This window comes from Pteropus medius, unplaced genomic scaffold (assembly GCF_902729225.1).
Source record: "Pteropus medius unplaced genomic scaffold, Ma_sr-lr_union100, whole genome shotgun sequence".
Classification (NCBI taxonomy): Eukaryota; Metazoa; Chordata; class Mammalia; order Chiroptera; family Pteropodidae; genus Pteropus; species Pteropus medius.
In genome coordinates this window covers 24,395,914-24,423,466 of record NW_024340696.1, presented here as the reverse complement: position 1 = coordinate 24,423,466, position 27,553 = coordinate 24,395,914, and the positions used below count along the sequence as shown (strand labels likewise).

Genomic DNA, 27,553 nt, shown 5'->3' with positions numbered 1-27,553 from the left:
AAAATTGTGTGGTTATTATTAGCCCTATAACTTCCAAATCAATTTTAGAATCAACATTATGAGAATTTTGAATGGAATGACACTGAATTTGTAGATTAATTTATGGGAAATCACCTTTTTAAAAAGATCGAGTCTTGCCATTCATTAACCTTTATTTATTTAGGTCTGCTTTTTCTATCTCTCTCAATACAAAGTTATCATTTTCTCTATAAAAGTTTTTCGTAATTTGTTAGATATATTCCTGGCTATAACATATTAACATATTATGCTTTTTTTAATGTTCCAATTACAAAATAAACTTTTTAAAAAAATTATAGTTTCAATTATTAGTTCCTAGGGTATAGGATTGTTCTTACATTCCTGATATTCAGTTGTTTTTAGTTTAATTTCTGCATATTGAACTTATAACTAGCAATCTGTTAATTTATTTTATTCCAATTATTCCAACAATTTGTCTGTAGATAATCATAGATATAAAATCATCTTGTTGTGAATAACAAAGCATTTGGTTTCTTCTTTTCCAATTCTTAGGTGTTTTATTTTGTTTTCTTCTCTTATTACATTGGTAGTATCTTTAGTATTATCAATAATAAACCCAGGAAGGGACACTGTATGGGCTACTAAAACTGAAGGGACTAAAAACAAATGCTTAAATCGGAGAACAGAGTTTGGAGTCAGCAAAATAGTAAAAGCAGAAACTGACTTAATAGCAATTCCATACAATGGTCCTGTAAAAAAAAAAATGTTATCCCTCAGAGGCTTTTGTTTGTGACAGTGTAGAATGGCTAGTGAGGAGGCAGGCTAGGGATTAAGAGCCCTTCGTTTAAATTTAGCTCAAGGCAATCAAGCTCCTCTAACTACGATCATATCCTACTTTCTCAATTAATGAGGACAGCTATGAAATTCGGTTCATAGTATAAGATTCTTAGAAACTGAGAGTTTTAAAAATAATTATGGAAAGTACCAATAATATTTTTAGCCTTCACAGAAGGGCATCAGTAGATTTTAAGCACTTTTAGAGATTCTGAACATTTTCTATAGCCACTAAGAGTCAACAAATAACTCTCTCCTAAAAGGAAGGAAAACATTTGATTTTGTTCCTTATTAATATCTGTTCTTAAAATCACTTGCAACAAACAAGACTAAACTTAAAGCAAAATTTTATGGGCCAAAATTTTTCAATTCTTGCTTGACTTATTTAGATTTTCTTTAAAGAAAAGATGATCACAAGAGCATTTTTACCTTTACAAAACATTTTCTAAATTTAAAATCTGTTCTCTGCTTCTATCCAAAGGATACACTTAAAAAATAGCCCTTCATTATGTAAAAATGCATGTGTTAACAATATTTCTTTATAGAAAAACTTACTGATCATGAATCTGATTTTACAAAAATGAAACCTGCTTTACTTCTTTAAAACACTACTTCTTACTGATAAGTGTAATTATATTATAATTTATATATTACATATATTATACCATATATTATAATGTAATATATAAATTATGATATAATTAAGGCAATTCTGTTTATACCAACAAAAAGAAAAATCTCTATAATCTGAGAATAGTTTATGTTGCAGCTCTTAATTGGTTTATTTTAACCAAATTTCAAAAAATTAAAATTCCAGTGTAAACTTACAAGAACCTCTACACAGGCTCTTCAAATTTATAGGAACAGAATTAACTTGTACTTCTTCATTAATGGAGAATAAAGAAAGGCTAGCTAGTGGCTCTTAACAACTTTGTAATTCCCTCGATTACTACTTGGGCTTGGGCACAGGACTCATATTTCAGTGGAGGGATTTAGCAGTATAAAAATGGAAATTTTCTGTTGATTAGTCTTCATTTTGACCAGCTCTTATTCTATTCACACAAGAACAGACTGGACATCACAACAATATTAACATGAGAATTTATGTCTTTACAGTTTAAAACTGACACTCTAAACAAAGTCATATGTTCATTAAAAAATATACATACTTAATATTAAAGGTTAATTAATTTCCTTTTTTTGAAAGAATATCAAAGTTTATAAATATTACCCAATTCTCATAATGTCTTGTATGGAAACTATACTATAAATATTCGATCTCATTTTCACCAAGACCACAGTCTAAAGAAAGAAAGCCACATAAAGTTACTTTTTAAATCCACAATTTCTACTTGAAATATCAGTAGAGTTTCTTCTGGAACATTGTTTTCTACAGGCATTATTTTACTATTTATTATTCTTAGAATAAAACAGCAATCAGAAAATCAACCTAAAATTGTGATTATGTGCCACTTGGCTTTTGACCGTTCCCATCAGGCATCTTGGGAGACCTATGCAGCGCCAAATGAAGCTCAGCCCCACACAATGTCTCGCTCAGGGTGATGAGAATGGCACATTGTCTGCCTGGTCTGAACAGAGGTCACAGCAGGGAGAGCATCTGCTAAGATAATGTGAATGAAGGAAACAACTATAATTGCTTCATTAAGAGATCTCTAGCCAAATAATCACAAGAACAAAGGACTTGGAAAACCACCCTAAAATTAAGTTTATAATAAGGTAAATTTGAGATAGAATAAAAATACAGAAGAATTAAGGAGACTTGGGTATTCTATTGGTTCTAGTAATTTTCTTAGTCACTGTATGGATGAATGGAAACTAGGATGCAACAGTTCAGTTATTCAACTCCAGCCCTTGCAGTCATTAGTAAGAAGCAGAAGATGCAAATCCACAGCTGTCCAGGATACAAACAAATGTAAAATAAAGAGTGCTGGGGAATTGCTTACAAAGGATCAAAAATAGAAATTAAGAAGGGATGTCTACTGTTCTATATTGTGGAATAATAATGAAAAGCATGTAATTAATTAAAAGCATAATAAACATTTTAGGAGGAAAAGAGGTAAATTTTTAAAAAGCAAAGTCTCAGAAAAACAAAGAAAAAAGCACAAATTGCCAGTGCCTGATCAATTTACTTTCTTCTATTTTCTACCTCTACCTTTTAAAATCAGATTTTTCTTTAAGTCAATAGTGTAGAATTACAACTAAATTCCCCAGTCACCGCAAATTACCAGTTGATATAGGTGTAGTGTTTTATTCAACACTGTTGATTAATTAAAATATTTTATAGTAAAAGCTAAGGTAAATGTTTTCCCAATTTAAATTTAAATTAAGTATCCAAACTGGACACAAGACTAAAATGTATTGACGCTGTGACAAATTATTTTTGCATGTCCTGATATTTTGAAGTTAAGCTTTATGAACTTAATTTATATTATATAGTTAAAAATGATTATTATATAAATAGAATCTTGAAATGAATTATGATTACTAAATTTTTCTGATTCCAACACAGTAAAATTAGCTTGTAACACCCATAAGCCAGGTTTAAAATAAGCAAACTATTTGATGACTTTGATGTTTTGCACCCAAAATGTGCTGGCTAATTTTTCCATTCCATTTACCATTCCGGTCTTTAAACTGCCTTAATCTCCTGCCCTCAGATGTTGACCTTGTAAGAATAGGGGTCATAGGTCAGAATAGACAGACCTCAAAGGATCTGGACTATCAATTCATGCCTGAGAGATTTCTCTTCCACAATAGGAACCTACTAAACAGCAAATTCCTAAATCTAATCACACAAGTATCAGGGTGAAACAGTTATTTATTGGAATGTGTTTATTTACATTTCCAAACATCTCTAGCACTTACAAAGAGCATTTTTTCTTCTGTCATACAATAAATATGAAAGTAAAATAACTGAAAGAAATTTTAATGTAAAATAGATATCCTTAATACAATGGTATCATAAACCTAAGTATAGATTTATTGTTTTAAAAATGCTATGTAGGTTTAAAAAAATGTACAGCACTAGAAATACTAATTATAAAGTACCTGGAAAACTTCGAATTTCACCAGAGATAATGAGTGGGAGAGGTTATACTATTGTAAAGGTAGATGGGGGAGGGGCTTGGGGAAGGTTACCAAAAGTTTGAACTCACTTGCTCTAATGGTAAATGAGGGCATTAAACAAATATTTTTTAATAAACAAATGAAAATACACAGTCCTTCAATAGGAAAGCCTAAATAGATAAAAATCAAAACTAAAACAATATCTTATGGCTTCTAAAAACTTTTTGCAAATTTAAAGAATTTAAAACTACAAAATTATTGTCCTGTAAAAATAACTTTAGTATCATATGTCTTCACTTTTATTTTTTTTTTTAAAAAAAGGCAAACTAGGTCTTCTAGCTGAGAAAAAATTAGACATTTATAAGTTCCTGTTTATGCTTACCTTGGTGTTTCTAACCATAAACAGTAAATATAATGTGCCATTCTAATACCATTTTAATACTGAACTGTAAATAATGTCAAATTTCATAATCAACTTTAAGTCTAAATGAAGAACATCTTAAAAATGATAAACAACTCTAATTGATAAAATGAAAGGAATTTCCTACACTTCCATGCCAAAAGCACTAATACTGAACCACACAACAATTACTCTTCTTTCTAAACAAAATATTTAAAACTTCAACTCATGTAGAAAATCAAAAAGCTTACTCATGTGCTAATGCAGTGATGCAAATAAAATATTGTCTGAAATGGAATGAAAGGAGTAGAACGATGGTATTATTTTCCAAGTTATTTTAAAAATCTCAAGTCAACATTGTTGAAAGGGAACTTGCACTATTATGAATAGCAGTTCTTGGACTGTGTGGTTGGGTCAAAAGATGTGGAAGGTTAAGGAGAACAAAGAAGATAGTCACTACTCAAGGAAAAAAAATAGAATGAAAAAGGAAGTTAAAAAGAAACCTTAAACAATAAAAAAAATGAAGCTATATGTATATACCCAATATGTACATCTACCATGTATGCGTGTACTTCAAATGTTTTTAAAAAATCACATCTATTTTTATTCCTTAATTATTAAATATTAAAATAATTTAACTTATATAGAAACACTTCCATATCAGTTGTTCTAGTCCACATCCTTTTCATAACTATCACACTTGTTAACATAAACTAAAATTTTATGATATAAAATATTTAATTCTATATTATAGGCTGACATGATTATTTCATGTAAATACTAAAAATCAACAACGGCAAACAAATAATCATTCTACTCTCTTCCCCCTACTGTTAAAAGTTACTTCTTTTTCCTCAGAAATTGTGGTTTATTAAAGAATAAAAATGTAACAATTGTAGGTCAGTTTTTGAGAAGAAATATAAAGTTTTAAAATATTTTGTTAACAAAAAACTTCACTTTACTATAAAGAGAGTTTTATGGGGGTCATTCAATCTCTTTGCTCTTTGCTAATGAACATAAGAAAAACTAAACAGCAAAAATAAATCTAAAATTATTTCATTTGAAATTCTAAGAAAACATTTTAAATATGGAGGATTTAAAATAAAACAAGATAACACTGCTATTGGGTAACTGGACACTAGTAACTGATCACTAAATGTAGTACAATTTAAGACAGAATGAAAAAATAATCCAACTTTCTTTTGTAAACAGTTTACTCAAAATTAAAGTAGAATCTTTAAAATTATTTTATATTTCTTGCCACAGAGACATAAATCTTCACGAAATGTGGTTCTATCATATATATAAATATTAGAATTGAACAAATAAGTTAGTTCTCTTGGGTGATGAAACCAAATCTGAATTTGTTAAATATTTCAATAGTCTGTGATAAAAACTTTAGAGTTTTAATTTTTTAACCTGAAATGACAGAAATTAAACTTTCTAATTTAAAAACATTTCAAGAGAAAAATATTCTTTTCAACAGACAGCACTTGAACAATTCATATTATTCATTATCAAAAAAAATGAAACCCAACTTGAACCTCACACCTTCTATACAGAAACGAACTCTAAATGGATTGATGATGTAAATACAAACTATAAAACTATAAAACTACAAGAACAAAAATGGGGAAAAAATATGTGTGATCTGAGATTAAGCAGATTTCTTAAACAAGACATCATGATAAATATAACCTAAAATAAAAAATAAATACCTTTATTAAAATTTAAAACTTTTCCTCTGTGAGATGTTTAAGAGGTTGGAAAGGCAAGCCACAAATTCGAAAAAAATATTTGCAAATCATATATCTGATAAAGAGCTGTTATCCACAATTTATCTAAATGCAACAAGAAAACAAAAAATCCAGTAAAAAATGGGCAAAATGTATGAACAGACACTTTACCAAGGCTGACAAAAGGATAACACAAAAACATAAAAAGAAGTTCAATATCAGTAGCCATTAGGGAAATGAAAATTAAAACCATAATGAGATATCACGACACGCCTATTAGAATGCTTAAAATAAAAAATATTGTCAATACCAAATACTGGCAAAGATGTAGAGCAGTTGGAACTCTTATATACTGTTGGTGGGAATTCAAAATAGTTCAATCATGCTGGAAAAAATTTGGGCAGCTTCTTATAAAGTTAAACATATACCTATGACCATATTATCCATCAATCCCATTCCAAGATAAATGAAAACTTATGTTCACATGAAAACTGGTACACAGACTTTTGTAGTAACTCTACTCATAATTACCAAACCGAAACTACCCAATTGCCCTTCAACGGATGAAAAGATAAAGTGTTATATCCATGTAATGCAATACTACTAAGCAATAAAAAGGAACAAACTACTGATAATACTCAACAGTTTAGAAGAATTTCAAAGCCATTATGCTGAGTGCAAAATGCCATTTTCAAAAAGTTACAAAAAAACTAAGCCCAAAGTTGGCAGAAGGAAGGAAATAACAAAGATCAGAATGGAAAGAAACGAAAGAGACTAAAAATACAATAGAAAAGATCAAAGACACTAAAAACTGGTATCGTGAAAAAAAGAAACAAACTAGACAAAGCTTTAACTAGATTACCAAGAAAAAAAGAGATAGCTATAAATAAATAAAATTAGAAATGAAGAGGCAGCATTACAACTGATACTAAAGAAATACCAAGAGTCATAACAACTACTATGAACAATTATACACCACAAAATTGTACAACCTAGAACAAATATATAAATTCTTAAAAACATACAACCTGCCAACCTATCACGAAGAAATAAAAAATCTGAGCACACCAATTACTAGTAAGGAGATTCAATCAGTAATCAAAAACCTCTCAACAAAGAAAAGTCCAGCACCACATGGCTTCATTGGTGAATTCTACAAAACTGAAAGAATACCAATCCTTCTCAAACTCTTCCAAAAAACAGAAGAAGTAGTAACACTTGCAAACTTATTTTATGAGGCCAGATTATCCTGATTACAAAACCAGCAAGGATACAAGAAAAGAAAATTATAGATCGATATCTCTGATGAACATAAATGCAAAGTCCTCAACAAAATATCAGCAAACCAAATTCAATAATACAGGAAAAAGATCATACACTATGATCAAATGGGATTTATTCCAGGGATACAAGGATTGCTCAACATTAGCAAATCAATCAATATGATACTCCACACTAACAAAATGAAGGACAAAATCATACGATCATCTCAAAAGATGCAGAAAAGCTTTTGACAAAATTTAACATCTATTTATGATAAGAATTCTCAATAAAGTGAGTATAGAAGAAACGGACCTCAACATAATAAAGATCATAAATGACAAGCGCAAAGCTAACATCATACAAAACCTTTCAGCTTTTCCTCTAAGATCAGAAACAAGACAAAGATGCCCACTCTCACCACTTTTATTCAACACAATACGGAAAGTCCTAGCCAGAACAGTTATGCAAGGAAAAAAAAAGGCATTCGAATTGGAAAGGAAGAAGTAAAACTGTTTGCAGATGACATATTATGTATAGAAATCTCTGAAGACTCAACCAAAACACTGTTATAATTAATAAATGAATTCAATAAAGTTGCAGGATACAAAATCAGTACACTAAAATCAGTTGGTTTCTATATACTAACAACTCTCAGAAAAAGAAATTGAGAAAACAATCCCATTTATAATTCAATCAAAAAGAGATAAATTTAAACAAAGAGGTGAAAGATATGTACACTGAAAACTACAGGACACTGATGAACAAAACCGAAGAAAACACAAATAAATGTAATGCTATTTCATGCTCATAGATCGAAATTGTTAAAAAGTCCACACCACAAAAGCAATCTATGGATTCAATGCAATTCCTATCAAGTTCCAATGGCATTTTTCACAGAAATAGTACAAACAATCCTAAAATTTTTATGAAACCACAAAAGACCGCAAATATCCAAAACAATTTTGTGAAAGAACAAAGCTGGAGCCATCATGCTCCCTGGTTTCAAACTGTATTACAAAACTCCAGTAATCAAAACAGTATGGTATTGGCATAAAAACAGACACAAAGATCAGTGGAATAGAATACACAGCCCAGAAATAAACCCACACAAATGGTCAATTAATTTATGACAAAAGAGCTAAAAATACACAATGGAGAAAAAAACAGTCTCTTCAATAAATGATGTTAAAAAACTAGACAGCCACATGCCAAAGAATGAAATTACACCATACACAAAAACCAATTCAAAATGTATTAAAGACTCGAATGTAAGACCTGAAAATATAAAACTTCTAAAAGAAAACATAAGGGGCAAGTTCCTTGACATCAGTTTTGCACAATTTTTTGGATTTGACACCAAAAGCAAAAATAAAAAAATGAAACTCTATCAAACTAAAAGGCTTCTGTATAGCACAGTAAACCATTAACAAAATGAAAAGGCAACCTACATAATGGGAGAAAATACTTGCAAATCATATATCTGATAAGGAGTTAGTATCCAGTATATATAAAGAACTCATACAACTCAATAACAAATAATAGGCAGAGGACATTTTTCCAAAGAAAACATACAAATGGCCAACAAGGACATGAAAAGGTTCTCAACAGCACTAATCATCAGGAAAATGTAAATCATAACCAAAATGAGATATCACTTCACACCTGATAAAATGGCAATTATTAAAAAAACGAGAGACAGCAAGTGTTGAGTGAGGATGTGGAGAAAAGGAAGCCATTGTATACTGTCGGCAGAAAAGAAGGGAGGCCACATTTACAAACAGCCTCTCTGTCACTGCTGCTCCTTATTTTTACTTGCAATTTCTGTATTTACCACAGCTTGTTAGGCATTTGAGGAGTTTATCTTGCCATCCTCCCCCTCATGTTTCTTTGTACCCACCAGTCCCACTGTTCATAGGAATGTAAATTGGTGCAGCCTCTGTGGAAAACATTATGGAGGTTTCTCAAAAAAATTTAAAATACGACTACCACATGATCCATCAATTCCATTTCAGGGTATATATCTAAAGGAAAGAAAATCATTATCTCGAAGAGGTATCTGCACCACCTTATCCACTGTAGCATTATTTACAAAAGCCAAGACATGGAAAGGACCTAAGTGTTCACTGATGAATGACCTGAAAATGAATACGTGGTATGTACTGGAATGTTATTCAGCCATAAAAAAGAAATCCTGCCATTTAGACTAACATGATGGACTCTGAGGACATTATGCTAGGTGAAATAACTGAGACAGATAAAGACAATTACTGTACTATCTCATTTATATGTGGAATTTTTTTTAAAAGAAAGCAAACTCATTGGAATAGAAAACAGATTGGTGGGTGAAAGGTGGGGAAAATGGGTGAAGACTGTCAAAAGATACAAACATCCAGTTATAAGATTAATAAATTCTGGGATGTAATGTAAAATATGGTGACTACAGTTAATACCGTACTGTATATTTAAACGTTTCTAAGAGAGTAAATCTTAAAAGTTGTCATCACAAGGAAAAATATTGTAACTGTGATAATCATTTCCCAATATACATATACATCAAATCATTAACGTTGTACACCTTCAACTAATACAATGTTATATGTCAATTATATCTTAATAAAACTGAAGGGAAAAGGTTACACACTGTGTAATTCCATTTACATTCCATTCACAAAAAGACAAGTGATAAAGAAGAGGTTAATGTTTGCTAAGAGTTATAGGTGGAGTAAGAGTAACTATAAAAGACAGTAATGACATTTGGGGGGTGATAGACTTGTTCTGAATCTGAATTACAACGGTGACTTTCAAAAACCTATACATGTGTGAAAATATATAGAACTGTACAACAAAAGAAAAAAGAGCCAATTTTACTGTAACAATTTTAAAAATAAAATAAAATAACATTCCAAACAATATACATAAATAAACAATGCTTAATTCCTTTTAATAGAAATTAACCAGAATTCAATCTTTCTAGTATTTCAGCAAACCAAATCAATTATTTAATATCATTATTATAAGTATTTTGTAGGCTATGAGTTTGAAAGTATCTTATGCCAGTAAGAAGTACTCAGAAAATGATGAGGACCTGTCAAAAGGACACAGAAACAGCTAAAGGGGCTCCTAGTGGCTCCATTGGGGAAATTTGAGCATTAAAATAACGAAGTTACAGATTATAATTCATTATAAAAAAGAGAAAGCCATGGTCCACACTGATATAATAAATAAATGAAAAATTTGAAGTTTGATGTAGACTGGGATACTTATATAATCTCTAAGTATCTCCTCACGAAACACTAATTATAAAAGGAAAAAGTAATTATAAGGTGGAGAAACCTAGCTGGTACCACACAGACCAACTGGTCAAAGACATCATCATCAGTAACAGGAAAACTCAATATTGTATGTGATTTGATAAGATACAATGAGAAGAACACAGTGGCACCTCCACGATATTCTTGCCAAAGATGAATAACCTTAATCTAATTAGAAGGAACTATTAGACAAACCCAAACTGTGATTTGGATTCATTCTAGTGTTTTTAAACTTCTTTCTGTTATCCTTTATTGCCTATAAATTGAAAGAGTAAAAGGAAGTTTTAGATTCAAGGTAAACTTGTATTTAGCATAGCACTTCCAATTTATAGGCAATATAATTGTAGAGAAACAAGTTTAAAAACACTAGAATGAATCCCGGACATGGTACATTCTACAAAACAACTGACCTAGTCTTTTTAAAAAGTTAATGTCAAGGGTTTTTTTCCTAAAAAGGATGCGTGTGTAGATCTAGATTATGAGAGACTTAAGACATACAAAAATGAAATGAAAGGCATGTTCCTTAACTGGATTCTAATTTAAAAAAGTAGCCACAAGAGATAAGTTTTAGATAACTGGGGGAATTTTAACATGGACTGGCTATTAAATGCTATTAAGGAAGTATTGTTTATTCTGAGAAGTATGATAAGACATGACATTACAGGGCTAGGGCATCTGTAATATATTTTAAAACTTTAAAAAGTTTCCACAAAAATGTTTATAATTATTGAAATATATGAAGTGGGTATTTATGGGTGTTGACTGTACCATTTTTCTACTTTTCGTCTTCTGAAAATTTTCATGATAAAAAGTAAAAATAAAATGGAAATAATAAGAATAATCACAGAAAGTATCAGGACAAAATAATATAACAGAAATTAATCCAAGACCTGGTTCTTTGCAATGCAATAAAATACCTATTCGAGGAGAGGAAAGTCAATGAGAAATAACTAGAAAATACGTAACTATGCTAATAAACAATAAAATCTGGATCAAAGCACAATTTTGTTCTCATTGCTAAAACTCTCAGGAACTAGATGTGGTTAATTAGCATAGAAGAAGTCAAGAAGTTATCAAAGATCTCTGAAGTCTTTTAAACATTTGAGAAGCAAATCATTGCCTTGGCAACTGTTCCAGACATCAGTTGACACTATCGCATCATTTTCTCATTGTTTCAGTTTCTATATAGGAGTTGCTATGCTTATTTGACTATGTTATTGCAGTTAGTCTCTACCATTTTATAAAAACATGTGGCACATAGAGAATTGGAATAGCTAATCCTGGTGACAAAAATTATGGAAACCTAGAACCTAACAGAAACTTGGAATTCATTAGATAACAAAGGGGTCAAAGTTTTAATCACAATAAGGTACACAATAACTGTAAGTAGCTAGAGCAGCTATTTACTCTCTGATCACCACCACTTACCTTCTCAGATCATTCCTTCTAATATCCCAACTACAAGAATCCTTTGATGTTATGAATCTGCCACTTTTCCAGTGTCTACTACTTTCCTGGTTTATATTCTATGATCCATCATTACAATTGCTTCCTTGCACACATCTTCACTGCCTTTGTTCCCTCTCTTTGTCATTCTCAATCGTAGGAGAGCTCCAATTCTAGTTATACTCACCTTCCTGCCTATTTCACAGTTTATAACCATGAGGTCAACAACGGATGGAGTAAAATGCAATCATACTAACTGACTTTACTTTAAATTCACATCCACCAACCTTAAGTGGCTTTTGATATAGTCCGGAATTCTACTTTTCTTCTATAATGTGTTTATTCACTCTTCTATTTTTTTATTACCTTCTGCTTCTTTCTTAACTCCAAACCTCCTCTTCTATCATTCTCAGTTGATGGCTTTGCTTCAAATTTCACTAAGAAAACAGCATAAAAATGAGAGAAATCTCACCTTATCCCATCTTAATATCTACCTACCCACCTGTATCTACACCTGTATGCTGTGCCTTACCTCCAGTTTTAAAGAATAAACCATCTGTACCCATATTGCTAACTCTCCCAGTTGTGCTTTAATCCCAATCCTCTTTCCTACTCAAGGAAATCAGTCCATCAATTGTCCTACTCTCTCCTGCACATTCAATCTTTCTTCTTCTCCTAGACCGCTCCTCTTGACACATAAACATGCTATATTTCTTCCTCTCAGCTAGCGCTTTTTTCTGCTCTCCTTTATAGAAAACCTCAAAAACTGTCTATACTTGCCATCTTCACTTCTTTCCTTCTCTGTTGAACACAAATCACTCAAGCATTCACTCCCACCAGTCCTCTGAATCTTATCTTGTCAACTTCACTAATGACTTCTCATACTGGTAAAATGGTCAAGTGTCATCGACCATCTTATTTAATCATTTTACCATTAGCAACATTTATCACACGTGATAAATTCTCTCATTCTTGACATACTTCTTTCTTTGACTTCTGAGACAAAACCTTCTCTTGATTCTCCTATTTCCCTCCTTCTTACATAATGACCTTGGCTATTCCTCCTACTACACCCGATCCCTAAATGCTGGAATGCCAGGGCTCAGTCTTCTATTCTTTGCTATGTATACTCACTCTCATGGTGCTCTTGTGCAGTCTTACAGTTGGAAATATCATCTTTCTACTAAATACCACCAAATTTTTATCTCCAACCCTGGAACTCCATACTCATGCATCTATCTGCCTAATCAACAGCTCTACTTGGATGTCTAGTATATATCTCCAACTGAGTATGTCTGAAACCATACTTCTGATTTCCTGTTCCTTCCCTAGTCTTCTCTATCTTGATAAATGGTCCCTCCATCTTTCTTGCTGCTCTGGACAAACCTTTTAGCCATCCTGAACACTTTACTTTCTTCACAGTTCACATATATATTCATCAGGAAATCCTGCTGTTTCTATCTTCAAAACATATCAGGATTTTTTTGCTCACCACTTCTAATGCTACCATCCCAATCTGAACCACCATTATGTCTTTCTGTTTTACTGGAACTGCCATCTTACTGGTCTCTTAACTTCAATCCTTGCCTCCCCAATCTGTGTTGTCTTCACAGCTTCCAGAATGATACTTCAAGGAGAGAAATCAGATCATGTTACTTTTCAAATTCAAATCTTCCAACACTTTCCAGTTCCCCCCAAATCAAAATCTTACAATGGTCGACAAATTCCTACATAAAGGAATGTCCTGCTATCTTACTTCTCTACTCTCAGCCTCCACTACTCTCCCTCTCTTAATGATTCCAATCCAGTACATAGTTTTTGAGCCAGAGCTATATTGTTAAATATTTTATTTAAAAGACATGAAAAATAATTTTTAAATTTTTATTTATTTTGTTTTATTTTATTTTATTGTTTTACATGTCTATACTATCTGGGAGAGAAAATCTCCCAGATTTTAACTTACTGTTAAAGATCACTTTAACAGTAAGTGTAACATTTCACTTTATACATTTTCATGGTCTTTCTTTTATACAAAATTAGCTCCTTAAAATATAGATGAAAACTGAATTTATTTTCTTACTAATGGCTTTTCAAACCAGTGTAAAAATATGGACTAGATACTGTAGAGATAATTAGCAATTTGGAGAGGAAAAACAGCTAGATCCTTATAGTTCTCGCTTTAAAAACAAATTACATACAAAGAGAAGAGATAGGTAAAGGCAAAAGATAAGTTAAAAAAATTATGTAAGAAAATATAGGTGTATAAAGTATATTTTTATTTGGTAGTTTAGAAAGCCAGATAGCTATCAAGTCAGACAGCATTAAGGAAAGAGTGACAGCCTTATCTGTATAAAAATTCAAAGCTTCAACACTATTTTTAAGTCACTATAAGTAAAGCTAAAATATACTTCGGAAGCTGAAAAAATATTTCTTATGTATTTGAGATAAGGTTAACATTGTAAATATACAAAAAGAACTTGCAAATCAATAATAGTAAAGGAACATCTCAATAGAAAATGAACGAAGTATAAGAAACATACAATTCATAGGAGAAAAAATTTAATTACAATTACCATAAAACATATTAAATCTCTAATCTAATCAAAGGATTCAAAGAAAAAAAATAAGCTGCATCTCTTAACCTATGTACTGGGAAAGATTAAAAACATAGCATCATTCAACGAGTAGTCTTACTTTTGAGGGGTTGTTTATATGTCCTTAATCATTTCTGGAGAGCAGTTTGGATATAGATATCAAAATCTTTAAATTGCACAGTTTTTGATCTAGATATTTCATTATTAGGTATTGATTCTAAACATATAAACGGATAATTTTTCAAAATAGTACATATAAGGATTCCACTGTGGTGTTATTGACGAAATTTAAATGCTGGAAATGGCCTAAATATCCATTAACATAGCCATGTTTTATTAAATTTTGATATAGTCACACTGTGGGAATTTATGCAGGTGCTAATAATTGATATGAAATGTTCCATGAGATACTGTTCAGTGCAAAAGAAATGCAAGTTTCAAAAAATTACATATATATTATGATTCTTACCTCTACTTAGGAATTTCAGAGATTTTTTTCCTGACTTCTTTATAGTTTTTCATACTATTTGAATTTTCTCTATATGAGTTATCTCTTAAAAACAGGCAAAACAATAAGTTTATTTTCATTGGAAAAAAACAGGTGCACTGTTTGGATGTACAGACAGGCACTTCTGTCTATTGGAAACTCCAACCATACTTGTGTCAGAAAAGTCTGGTGAAAATGGTGGTCAGGGGACTATTAAGCGCTCAGTGCCGAGTGCTCAGTTCAGTATATTCTGCAGATAGTTCAAATTGCAAGACAGCCTATATTCCTGATAAATTTTATTCAACTACACAGTGGTGGCATTTTATTTCATTTTGGCTAGACTACATGAAGTCTGATAACATAATAAAACTGTAAATAAATTTTCGGAAGTCTTTTCCAAAAAATAAACTGATCAACCAACAAAGCAAAATGATTACTTACCTATCTCCCTTTGGTTTTCTTTTTTGTAGTGTCTTCCCTTTGGGTCTTCTTTCACTTCCTAAGCAGGGGCTCCCACCAGGTCCTGTTACCCGTATTGATTCAAGGCCTTTGGAAGATTTTTTAAATGTGAATTCCACTGGCTCTCCTTCTTTTAGGCTTCTAAATCCTTCCATGAATAATTTGCTCTGTAAAGAAGCAGGGGAGGGAGGGGGAAAGAAAGAGAGATCATGATTATCAATGCTTTATAAATCATCTCTATAATTTTAAGATTAACATAGCAAGATACTCTCTGTTACCCATTGCGAAATATAGTGTTTTTTTTTTCTTTTTTTTTAAGTTCAGCGAAAGTTATACCATTTTAAAGTTTCCTGTTGCAATGCTGGCAGTGAGAATAAACTAATACCATTTTCTAAAGGCAGTTTGGCAATATTTACAAAAATTTAAATGTGTATGCTCTTTGACCCAGCAATTCCACTTCAAGGACTCTCCTACATATTCACACAAAAGTTAAAAAAAAAAGACCTACATCAAAATTTACCACAGTGCTGTCTGGTAAAAAATTATAACTACTCTGATGTCCATCAATGGGAAACTGATTAAATAAATTATAGAAGAGTTATAGAATGTGATATTATTGAGCAATTAAAAGATGATCTACATGTATTAATATGGGAAAATAAACATGTAATATTGTTGATTTAAAAAAATTAAGGTTAAAGAAGAGTATGTTTACCATAATGCCATCTATGCCAAGAAGTTTTTAAAAGATACATGTTTCTTTATGGAGAAATGGGGTCTGGAACAACAGACAACGAACCATAAACAGTTGTTTTCTCCAATCTTTTCCTGGGAAAGTGGGGTAGCTTTTTTATATATACATGATCGTACTGTGTGAGAATTTTATAATTTAAAAGGAAATAGATTTTTATAATTTGAAATATAGTTGATTTTTGGAACAAGTTTCCTGATTATAAAAGTGTAACCTCAGTTACAAATATGAATTTGACCTTTCAATATTATCTTTTTGTCAAAGTCAACATGCCAATTCAAAATATACTAAAAATTACTGTCAGTTTTATATATTTCTTCAAATGCCCTTGTGTATATTTTACAGATATAATTCGAACTATCATTTAGTGTTTAAAGACTTTTCTGAATTTGGGGGCAAAAGGAAATAAAACTAAATAGGGTAGAAGACCTTGGTTCAAGTCTAGTTCTTTAAATAAATAGCTATGCAGCTTTGAGTGGGCCATTTTATCTCTTTTCTGTTTATCTGTAAATTCAAGGGATTTGAATTTCCTCACATGTGTTCTGAGGAACAGCGGTTCCACAAAAAGGCTCCATGGAGAAAGGATTTCGTGGTCAAATAAGTTTGTGAAATGCTATACAGTATATTGTTTCTCCTTATGTCATATTAGCATATTAAAGTTTCTGAGATGCCCTACCCTCCCCCACCCCCCACTGAAATAAAAATCTTGTTTAACTGTGTTTAACCTAGCAATTTCCCGACATAATTGATGCCAGAGACCTTCTTTTTAAGCACTTAGGGAAATACTGAACCAGAAAAATCTTCACCCCTCCCAAGTCCCTAAGTATACTTAAGGAAATACTGAACCAGAAAAATCTTCACCCCTCCCAAGTCCATTATTCAAAAAGCAGTTAAATAATTACATATAACCAAATAATTACATGAAACAAATAAAAACAATACTTCAAAATTCAATGCAAAAGACTATTCACTATGAAAGTAATGATACGCGAAAACGGGGTTTTTAACCTGTTTTTAAGTGCAGATCATCTGACACTGCTACATACTTGATGTAGAAGTATGCAACTGGCAGCACCTTTTCTGCTGTCTAATGCTATGTCGAAATCAGAAGGAAAAAAATCACAACTGCCTACCTCTTTAAAATAAAAAATTATTGAAGCTTTTTTTAACATGTCCAAATCTTCTGTTTTTTCTCCTAAGCTTTCTTCTTACTAATTATAAATAGTTCTTTTGCTTTTATTCCCTTTCTCACTCTCCACTCAAGAAAGTGCAGATTATCAAATCAGATGAAGTGGAGCACAGGTCAACTACTGCAATTAAGAGAACGGACAGTTTTAATTAGAGCTATCATATGTTCATATGTTTTGTTTCTGTGCTAAAAACTCCATCACTTATTTATTTCCTCTTAGTTCCTAACGTTCACGTGCACTTTCTCCAACTTAATTTGGTTTCATTTTCCATTATTATAATTTTTGATAGGTATCAATAAGTAAACTTATAATTAATAATCTAGATTTGGACATTTCACATCTAAAGTAAATTTCCAGCTCTTATGGACCACTAAGTTCTGTATATTCTTCATGACATCCTGAACAAAAATATTTCTTAAATTCTATCATATGCTTATCCTTCCCCATATTAGTACATAAGATAATTTAGATATATAATACTTCACAAAAAATAATAACAATATCCTTAAGAAACTACAGTGGGATGGCAAAAAAAAGATGATTCACATAGAATATGATTCACATAGAATATCCTATCTTTGCTATTATACCCAAAACTGCTGCTACACAGGTGAGAAAGATTTGTTGAAAGATAGGGAATTGACTCATTACATGTTTTCACAAAAATCCACTTCTCTCTTTGCATTCACAACTTTTATTAAAGGTGCCTCAGTTTTTCTAGTCAAGCTGATTCTAATGCTTAGTTTTACTCAAACCGTTTATTGAATCTGGGCATTCTATCTTCTTAATTTCTTTCATCTGCTCCAACCATTTCACTGGACCTACTTCAGGGCCTATCTTCTACTTGGATAAGTTTAAATAGTTTCTTCATTGATGTTTCGACATCAAGTTTCCTCCCTACTCCATAGAGTCTTCCACACCAGCATATTCTTTTAATTAACCTTAGCCTGTTAGTCTCCTGTCTTAAAAATCTACAATATCTTTTTCAAGTTGTAGGTGAGACCATTCATATTCTAAGGCAAATAACTTGATGCCCTTCTCTAAAGAGATTGAAGGAAATATCTGGGGAACTGGTGAAATATTGGATCCGACATACAAACCCCTATTCATTCTAACAATTAAGAGGCCACTGGTACAAGAGCTGGCTCCCTACCCACTCAACCTTAAATCATTCCTATCCCTCATTCTTACCTCTCATTCATACATCTGAAGGGTCAACCAAGAATCACAAAACATGCAGCATAATGAAAAAAGGCCAAGATAAATGAGGGAACAAAAGAAATTTTATATACCATCCAATTAGTATCTCCAGAGATATTTGAGACAATATGGCATCAATAAAACAAGAACAAAAACAACCAGATAATTTTAAAACACTCAGAAAATTTTAAATGCTTGCTGAAATTAAGTGGGTTGGAAGTAAAAGGTTAGACAATATCTCAGGACATAGAATAAACAGACCCCCCTTCAAAACAAAATATATGAGAGAAAAGACAACTACAAAGGATGAATCCATAACAACAAATATCCAACTTGAACTAGCATTCCTGAGAAAGAGAATATGGAAGGTGGAAAAGAGAAATTATGAAATGAATACTATAAGAAAATTTTCCTATAAAAGCTATAGGGCATACCAATGTGAGGCCCATACTGGGTGGAGGCAGTATGGAAGCTTTTAAACATGAGGTAAATTTTTGAGTGCACGAAAAGAGGCAATGGAGATTGAAGGTAGTAATCCAAACTAAGATAACAGTTTAACCATACGCTTGTGCAGGAGGATAATTAAAACACTTTTGCGGATGACAAAAAGCTTAGTTAATTGTATTACTGTGATGGGGGTAAAATGAAGCAGGAAAATACAAGTTAGAGCCAGATCATGGAAAATGTTGATTGATATATTAATTTTACTCTGTCTAAAATAAAGATCTAATGATACTTATTTTGCTTTTACAGGTAGCAAGATCAAGTTTGTGTTATAAAATATATAGTTTCTTTGGCAGCGTGCATGTGTGGAGACAGGAGGAATGTAGGTGGGGATACCTGTTACAAGGTAACTGTCATAGACTTAGCAAGAAATTGTTATAACTACACTAAAAAAAGAAAGAAGGAATTGGTTTTGCAAAACACTTCAGCAGTCATATATATCACCTGCTATAAATTATTACTTACCTCATATAACAACTTATTGTTAAAACAGATAGTGATGTTTTAAGAGTAGCACAAACATCTTTGTGAGACTGCTTCAAGTGCTTCATCACAGAAAGTGATGAAATAACTTCAACACAGTCAGCTGGGAGACAACAATTCTAAAAATCAAAATCTGGCTTTTTTTTTTTTTACCAACAAAAAATTTAATTGACTCTTGAATGAGTCGATTAATATCTTGAGAGTTGACTTTCTCTAACTATAACAACAATAAATTTAAGTGATTTTTCTCCAATGTTTGGTAGTATAATGAATATATAATTAAAAATTAAATGTAGAAGGATTTTAGTAATAAAGCCAGATGATACAGTTATGTTAAAATATAAACGTATTTCTGGAATAACAGATAATATTAGTAGGCTGAAAAGCTGAAAAAACATAATGAAAATTCAAATACATCCATTTCTTTTTAAAGTTTTTATAATCAAAGACTAATTTTTCTAAGTTATCAGTGAAAAATCTAGAATTAATGAAAGGCAATTAATAATTACACAACATGCAGTGGTAATATCACACAATATTAATGAGTAATGGCTGAGACTCTTAAGGACTATATACTTTTGACTTATCTGCAAGAATTATTAAGCCCGAGGCACATAGAACACAACAGAAGGATCACTGGACTAAGTGTCAGGAGCTATGGGATCTGGTGTTGGCTCCACAATTAATGTGTTGTACAACCATGGACAGACTGCTTATCGCTGAGTGTGTCACCCCCTTTTCTTTGTTACAGAACACAGAACTCTGTCCTTTTATATAGGACTTCAATTTTTTAAATTCTATGACTTCACTCTGTCTATGTGAACATAGATAAAAATAAATGGGTAAATACTTTTTGTCAATGTTGGGAGTGTAAAGGGATTTCCTTTTAAACATTCTTAACATTTCTCCATTTACTGAAGAGAAGCAAGATTTTAGTTCTTACTTAACTCAAATCCCGAAAGAAAACAAATGCTAAAAGAAATATGGTGACATCATGGAAGTCAATGTTTACAGAATTTTACTTACATAGATAAAATACAGTTAAGTCCCAGTCAAATCATTAAATTTCCAATGAATAGGATCAAAACCAATTAAGATTTGTCTACCTTTCCTGAAATTTCTTCCTTGAAATTAAAGAAAGTCTTAAGTAAGTCTTTCCATCTGGTCTGCACTTCAAAACTGGGAAAGACACACTAAAACAGACAACACTTCTGGAATGGCATTTAAAAAGGCATAATGGAAAGCATCCAGGGATTAAAGTTGGATTGGAAACCTGGGTTTGAATCCTAATCCTACTACTTAAAACCTCAAGCTGCATAACTAGAGACATGGTCAAAAAACTCTAAGCCCCAGTTTCTTTATCTATAAAATGGAAACAATAATATATTCTCAGAATAAAAAATATCAAGGTCCAGTAACTGTGAGATTCCAAAGAATTAATGTAAAAGTCAAGGACACTGAATAGCCGCTCAATAAATAGTTTATATATTATCTTTATAAGAATCCAGTCTGCTCCTCTACCTGCTGATATAAGTACAAGAGAGGTAGGAGAAAACAAACAGGTATCAAGAATCTATTCATTAACAGGCACTGTGCAGAATGCTTTCAGTTATCTTATTTGATCCAACCTACCCTCATTCCCTACTCCCACTTGGCAAATGTCTGCACATTACCGATTTTCAGTTTAAACATTATCTCATCTTTGAAGCCTTTCATGACATTCTAGAGCAAATATAGGTACTCCTTTTCCAGTGTTCCAATTATACCTGACATATATCATCATTATAACACTTATACCGCATTTATAATGTGTCTTTTTTATTATAAGTCTACAAACTTCCTAAAAGGAAATGTCACACATTTGCATATACATCCCCACATTCCTAAAACCATCCTTGAAAGATAGCGGGGTGCTCAATATAAATTCAAGGCACAGGGGAGAATCAGGGTGGTAAGGATCAAGGGAGAGTAGCTGTGACTTACTCTCTTTCAGATGAGAAAATTGAAAGACCCAAGATCATATCTTGTGAATAGTAGAGCCAGGACTCAGAGCCAGATCTTTGATACCAAAAGCCCTTTTGTAGCATGATGCCTAGGCTAATACTCTCTAGAATATTTCATCCTTCGTTACCATAATCACAATATTAAGCTTTAGAATCTTCAAGCTTATAGGCCTCTGGTAGGCCTTCCTCTGTAACTCATGCAATCTTTTATGCTTTAACTTTTAAAACCTTTTCAAAAATTTATGTAAAATGTTTTAGTTACCTCTTAAAGGTAACACAGAGACTTAATTGCTGAAGGACTGACTCACTCTGAGCTCCAGTGCTGAGGCAGCAGCTCGAGAGGCAGCAGCTTGAAAGGCACCAACGACACACACATGGGAAGAGACTGAACTGCCTGGCTTCGGGGCAAGGGCTGAAGGGCAGCTTTTTCCCAGACAGAGGTTGGCAGTAGCCACTGCTCCTTTGTTGAGCCCTCCCTCAACCCAGCGTGCAGACACAGGCAGCCACCATATCTCAGTCCCCATCACTCCAACTAACACCATTCATTCACCCCACCCAACTTGCAGGCCTACCTAAGCCACCTCCAGTTGCTTTTCCATATAAATGGCCTGTCTTGGCTCATGCTGTGGATTTTCTTAAAATCTCTCAAAGGTTCACAAACCCCAAACAAGCAACATCTGCCTTGGCGTGCCCTGTACCTATTGTTAAGTAGCCCCAAGCCCGGCACTAGCAGCAGTTGGCCTCGGTTCAGAGCTTAGCCTCTCCTGGGCACCTCCAACCCCAGAACAAGTGGCAACTATCTGTAGATCACTTTGTAGCTCATATTGAGTGGCCCTGGGCAGAACATAGGCAGCAGCTGAACTTGGCCTGCACCCGAGACCCTCCTGAGAGGCCACAGAACCAACAAAGCTGATGGCCAGCTTCAGACCACACCAGAGCACCACCCAATCACCTCTACAAACAACACACCCAAAGGGAAGACTGGGCAGGCACCAGAGCTCCGCCAACATGTATCCTGCCCCATAGGGTCGACCCCTGCATAACAGCTCCTCCTAATGTAGTCACAGCTAGTCCTTACAACCAATCATCCTCGAAAATCAATCCCTCTATTCTCATGCCAACAGCAATCAAAACACAACTACTACAGGAGGGCATACACAGCCCACACAAGGGACACACCTGGAGCACCCAGCTCAGGTGACCAGGGAGACTGTGATCTAGACACATACTACATAAGGCCACTCTACCAAGACCAGGAGACATAGTAGCTCTTTCTAATACATAGAAACAAACACAGGGAGGCAGCCAAAATTAGAAGACAAAGAAACATGTCCCAAATGAAAGAAAAGAACAAAACTTCAGAAAGAGAACTATACAAAGTGGAATAAGCAACCAACGAGATGCAGAGTTCAAAACGGTGGTTATAAGGATGCTCAACGATCTCAGCAAAACTTCAACAAAGAGATAGAAAACATAAAAATGAAGATAGAAAACATAAAAAAGGAACCAGTCAGAAATGTAGATTACAATAACTGAAATGAAGAATACATTAGAGTAAATCAACAGATTAGATGCAGCAGAGGATCAAATCAGTGATTTGGAAGATAAGGTAGCAGAAAACACCCAATCAGAACAGCAATAAGAAAAAAAGAGTCCAAAAAATAAGGACAGTTTAAGAGGCCTCTGGGACAACATTAGCATACTCACATTTGCATCATAAGGGCACCAGAAGGAGAAGACAGAGAGCAAAGAATTGAACACCTATTTTAAGAAATGATGGAAAACTTCCCTAACCTGGCAAAGGAGTCCCAAACATGCAGAACCCAAAGAGGCCCAAATCAAGAGAATCTTAATTAAAATGCCAAAGGTTAAAGATGAAGTCTTAAAAGAGCAAGAGAAAAGCAGTTAATTACCTACAAGAGAGGTCCCATAAGACTGTCAGCTGATTTCTCAACAGAAATTGGCATTAAATATTCCAAGTGCTGAAAAACAAGGACCTACAACCAAAATTACTCTACCTAGCAAAGCTATCCTTTAGAATAAAAGCACAGTTTCCCAGACAATAAAATTCTAAAGTTCATCACTTTAATGTTAAATGTTAAAGGAACTTCTTTAAGAAATGTTAAAGGAACTTCTTTAAGAAGAAAGAAGATCAAAAATATAAATAATAAAATGTCAATAACTACATATCAATCAACAATTACTTTAAATATAAGTGAATTAAATGGTCTAATCAAAAGACACAGGGTGGCTGAACGGGTAAGAAAACAAAACCCTTACATATGCTGCCTATGGAAACTAACTTCAGCTCGAAAGACACAGACACAGAGACTGAAAGTAAAGGGATGGAAAAAGATATTTCATGAAAATGGAAACAAAAGTAAAAGCTGGGTTAGCAATACTTATACTAGACGAAATAGATTTTAAAACAAAGGCTATAACAGGACACAAAGAAGAACCCAGCAATTCCACTTCTGGGTATTTATTTGAAGAAACTCAAAACACTAATTTGAAAAGACATATACATCCATATGTTCACTGCAGCATTATTTACAATAGCCAAGATATGGAAGCAACCTAAGTGCCCATCAATAGATGAATGCATAAAGAAGTGGTACATATATACAATGGAATATTACTCAACCATAAGAAGAATGAAATTTTGCCATCTGCAACAACATGGATAGACCTAGAGGATACTAGGCGAAGTGAAATCTAAAAAATAATAAACAAACCAAATAGCAACAAACTCATAGACACAGAGAACATTTTGATGGCTTCCAAATGGGAGGGGAGCTCGGGGGATGTGGGAAAAAGTGGAAGGGATTAAGAAGTACACATCGGTAATTACAGAATAGTCATGGGGCTGTAAAGTACAGCATAGAGAATATAGTCGATAACATTGTAATAACTATGTGTGGTATCAGATGGGCACTAGATTTATAGAGGTGATCACTTCATAAGTTATGTAAATGTCTTATCACTATGTTGCACACTTGAAACTAACATAATATTGAATGTCAACTATAATTGAAAAATTAAAAAAACATTTTTAAAAAAAGTGAATGTAGACATAGTCCTAACACCTTTCACGAAAACTAACTTAAAATGGATCAAAGATCTATTCTTACAATGCAAAACTATAAAACTCCTAGAAGACAACATTGGAGAAAATCTAGATGACCATGGGTATGTCAAAAAGCCAATGTATGAATTAAAACAGAATTTCAAAACAGACAGAAGAAGGCAGAAGTGGAAGAAAAGTGGTACAAAAACATCCAGATGGGATAAACAAAACATGACAAGTGATAGATCTAAATCAAACCATATATATAAATACATTAAGTGTAAATAGACTTAAATTCCAAGTCAAATGCGATGATCGATAGAATGGATTTATTTATTTATTTGTTTGTTTATTTATTTATTTACTTATTTATTTAATTTATTTTTTAGAATGGATTTAAAAAGCAAGAGCTATGTGCTATTTACAAGAGAGCTACTTTAAAGATAGAGAAAAATTGAAAATATGATGGAAAAAACATACCATTAAAATAATCAGCAATAAGAAGGCTACAGCTATGTTAATAACAGGAAAAGTCGACTTCTAGACAAAGAGTAATACCAGAAATAAAAGAGATTTCATAATAAAGTAAAACTAATTAAGACATAATAATCATAAATGTGACATAGCTGTGAGGTGCATAAATCGAGAACTGACAGACTGAGAACAATAAGTAGGCAAATCCCAATCAAAGTAAGAATAGTTGAGAGCTATTTAATACACCACTCTCACCAATTGATAACACTAGAAAAAAAATCACATAGAAAGTAAGATATTAAAAAACACTATTAACCACTTTGCCCTAATTGACATTGTGTATGTATTTAAATGACCAACAACTGCAAAATACGATTCTTTGCAATTTCACATGGTCCATTCACCAAAATAAACCATTAACTGGGCTAGAAAAAGTCTCGATACATTTCAGAAGATCTTAAAGAGTATGTTCTCTTATCAAAACAGAATTAAAATAGAAGTCACTACCAATAAGATAAATAGAAATGTTAATTGTTGCAAATATTTGTAACTAAACAATGTACTTTTGATTAATCTGATAGATGAAAGAAGAAATCACAAAGAAATTTAAATATTTTTGAACTGAATTATAATGAAAAATATAGAATATCAAAATTTGTGGTATGCAGCTAAGATCATCCATAAAGGAAAATTTTCAGTTTTAAATGTTTATATTAAAAAAAAAGAGAGGTCTTAAATCATTATCATAGAGTTTCACCTTAAGAAGCTAGGGGAAAAAAAGAGCAAAGCAAACCTAAAGTTAGTAAATGGAAGAAAATAATAAGAATCTAATAACATAAATCAGGAAGTAGCAAAAAAGAAAAAAAAAAGAAAGAAAGAAAAAGAAAACTGAGAAATACAAGTCAGTGCTTTCAACAAAACTGAATAACCTCCAGGTAGTCAGACATGAGAAAAAAAATTTAAAAAATCAGGAATCATATAGGGCCTATTGATAACAATCCTAAGACATTATGAATATTATGAATAAATGATTGCCAATAAAACTGACGACTTAGAAGAAATGAACTATTCTTTGAAAAATAAGACTTACCAAAACTGACATGAAATGAAACAAAATAATAACTGAGAATAAAATAAAATTCAACTAAAACTCTCAGCAAACTAGGAACAGAAAGAAACATTCAGTCCACTAAATGGCATTAATGAAAAACCTAAAGCTAAATCAAATTTAATGATGAAATATTGAACACTTTTCTCCTCATGTTGGAAATAATGCAAGGATGCTCATTCTCATTGTCTCAACAATGTGCTGGAGATCCTAGCACAGCAATAAGGCGTGGGGGCAGTGGAGGCAAAAATACTGGAAAAGAATTAGTAAGCCTATCTCAATTTACATATAACATGAATAGTTATGTAGAATACTTTAAAAAAAAAAACTTCAAAGCAACCATTAGAACTGTAAGTGAATTTACAGAGTTTCATGATTCAATGTTGACATATAAAAATCTAAAATGTATTTTTATGTAACAGGAAACGAGAAAATAAAAATTTGAAAGCAAACCACATACAACATATGAAAAGTTATTAAATAAAAGATTTAAGAGCCCTACAGTGAAAACTATGAAACACTGCTGAAAAGAATTTAAAGTTAAATAAATAGGACAACATACCATGTTAATGGACTGGTTGATATAACGTTAAGTTATGAATTCTCTCCAGTTTGATTTATAAATGCAAGAAAATCTGAAACATTATTCCTTCAGGTTTTTGTACAAAATGAGATGTCTAGAATTTATATAGAAATTAAAAGGATACGTAGTATAAAAAACAATATTATAAAGGAAGAACTGAGCTATAGGACCTATGCCATATCACTACAAGATTTAGTATACAGCTACTGTAATCAAGAAAAGCTCTGGTATATGGATAAACAAATATATCAAAGTGACAGAATAGAGCCCAGAAGTAAACTCAAGCTTATATGGTCATCTGACGTCTGATAAAGGTGCCAAAGCAAGTCAATGAAGAAAAAACATCTTTTCGATAAAATAGTGCTGGAATAATTTGACATCCATATGCAAAAAATGAACTTTAATCCCTACCCTACTCCAAAAACATAATTTGACATGGTCACAGATCTAGTCAAAAAAAACTACAACCATAAAGCTTCCAGAGGAAAATATAGAAGAATATTCTTGAGACTTGTGAGTAGGCAAAGGTTTATGAGGACACGGAAAGCAATAATCATAATCAAATTTCATCAAAATTAAAAGCTTGACATTCAA

General features: G+C 32.4%; 1 protein-coding gene across 4 annotated transcripts in view; it reads right to left on the bottom strand.

The window, feature by feature from the left end:
• LIN28B (lin-28 RNA binding posttranscriptional regulator B) overlaps positions 1-27,553 on the bottom strand; it is a 101,913-nt gene that overhangs the window by 38,758 nt on the left and 35,602 nt on the right. For all 4 annotated transcript variants that reach the window (XM_039869502.1, XM_039869508.1, XM_039869501.1 and 1 more), the window contains exon 3: positions 15,579-15,763. In XM_039869502.1, coding sequence (XP_039725436.1) covers positions 15,579-15,763 — 185 coding nt within the window. The remainder of the gene's footprint in view (positions 1-15,578; positions 15,764-27,553) is intronic.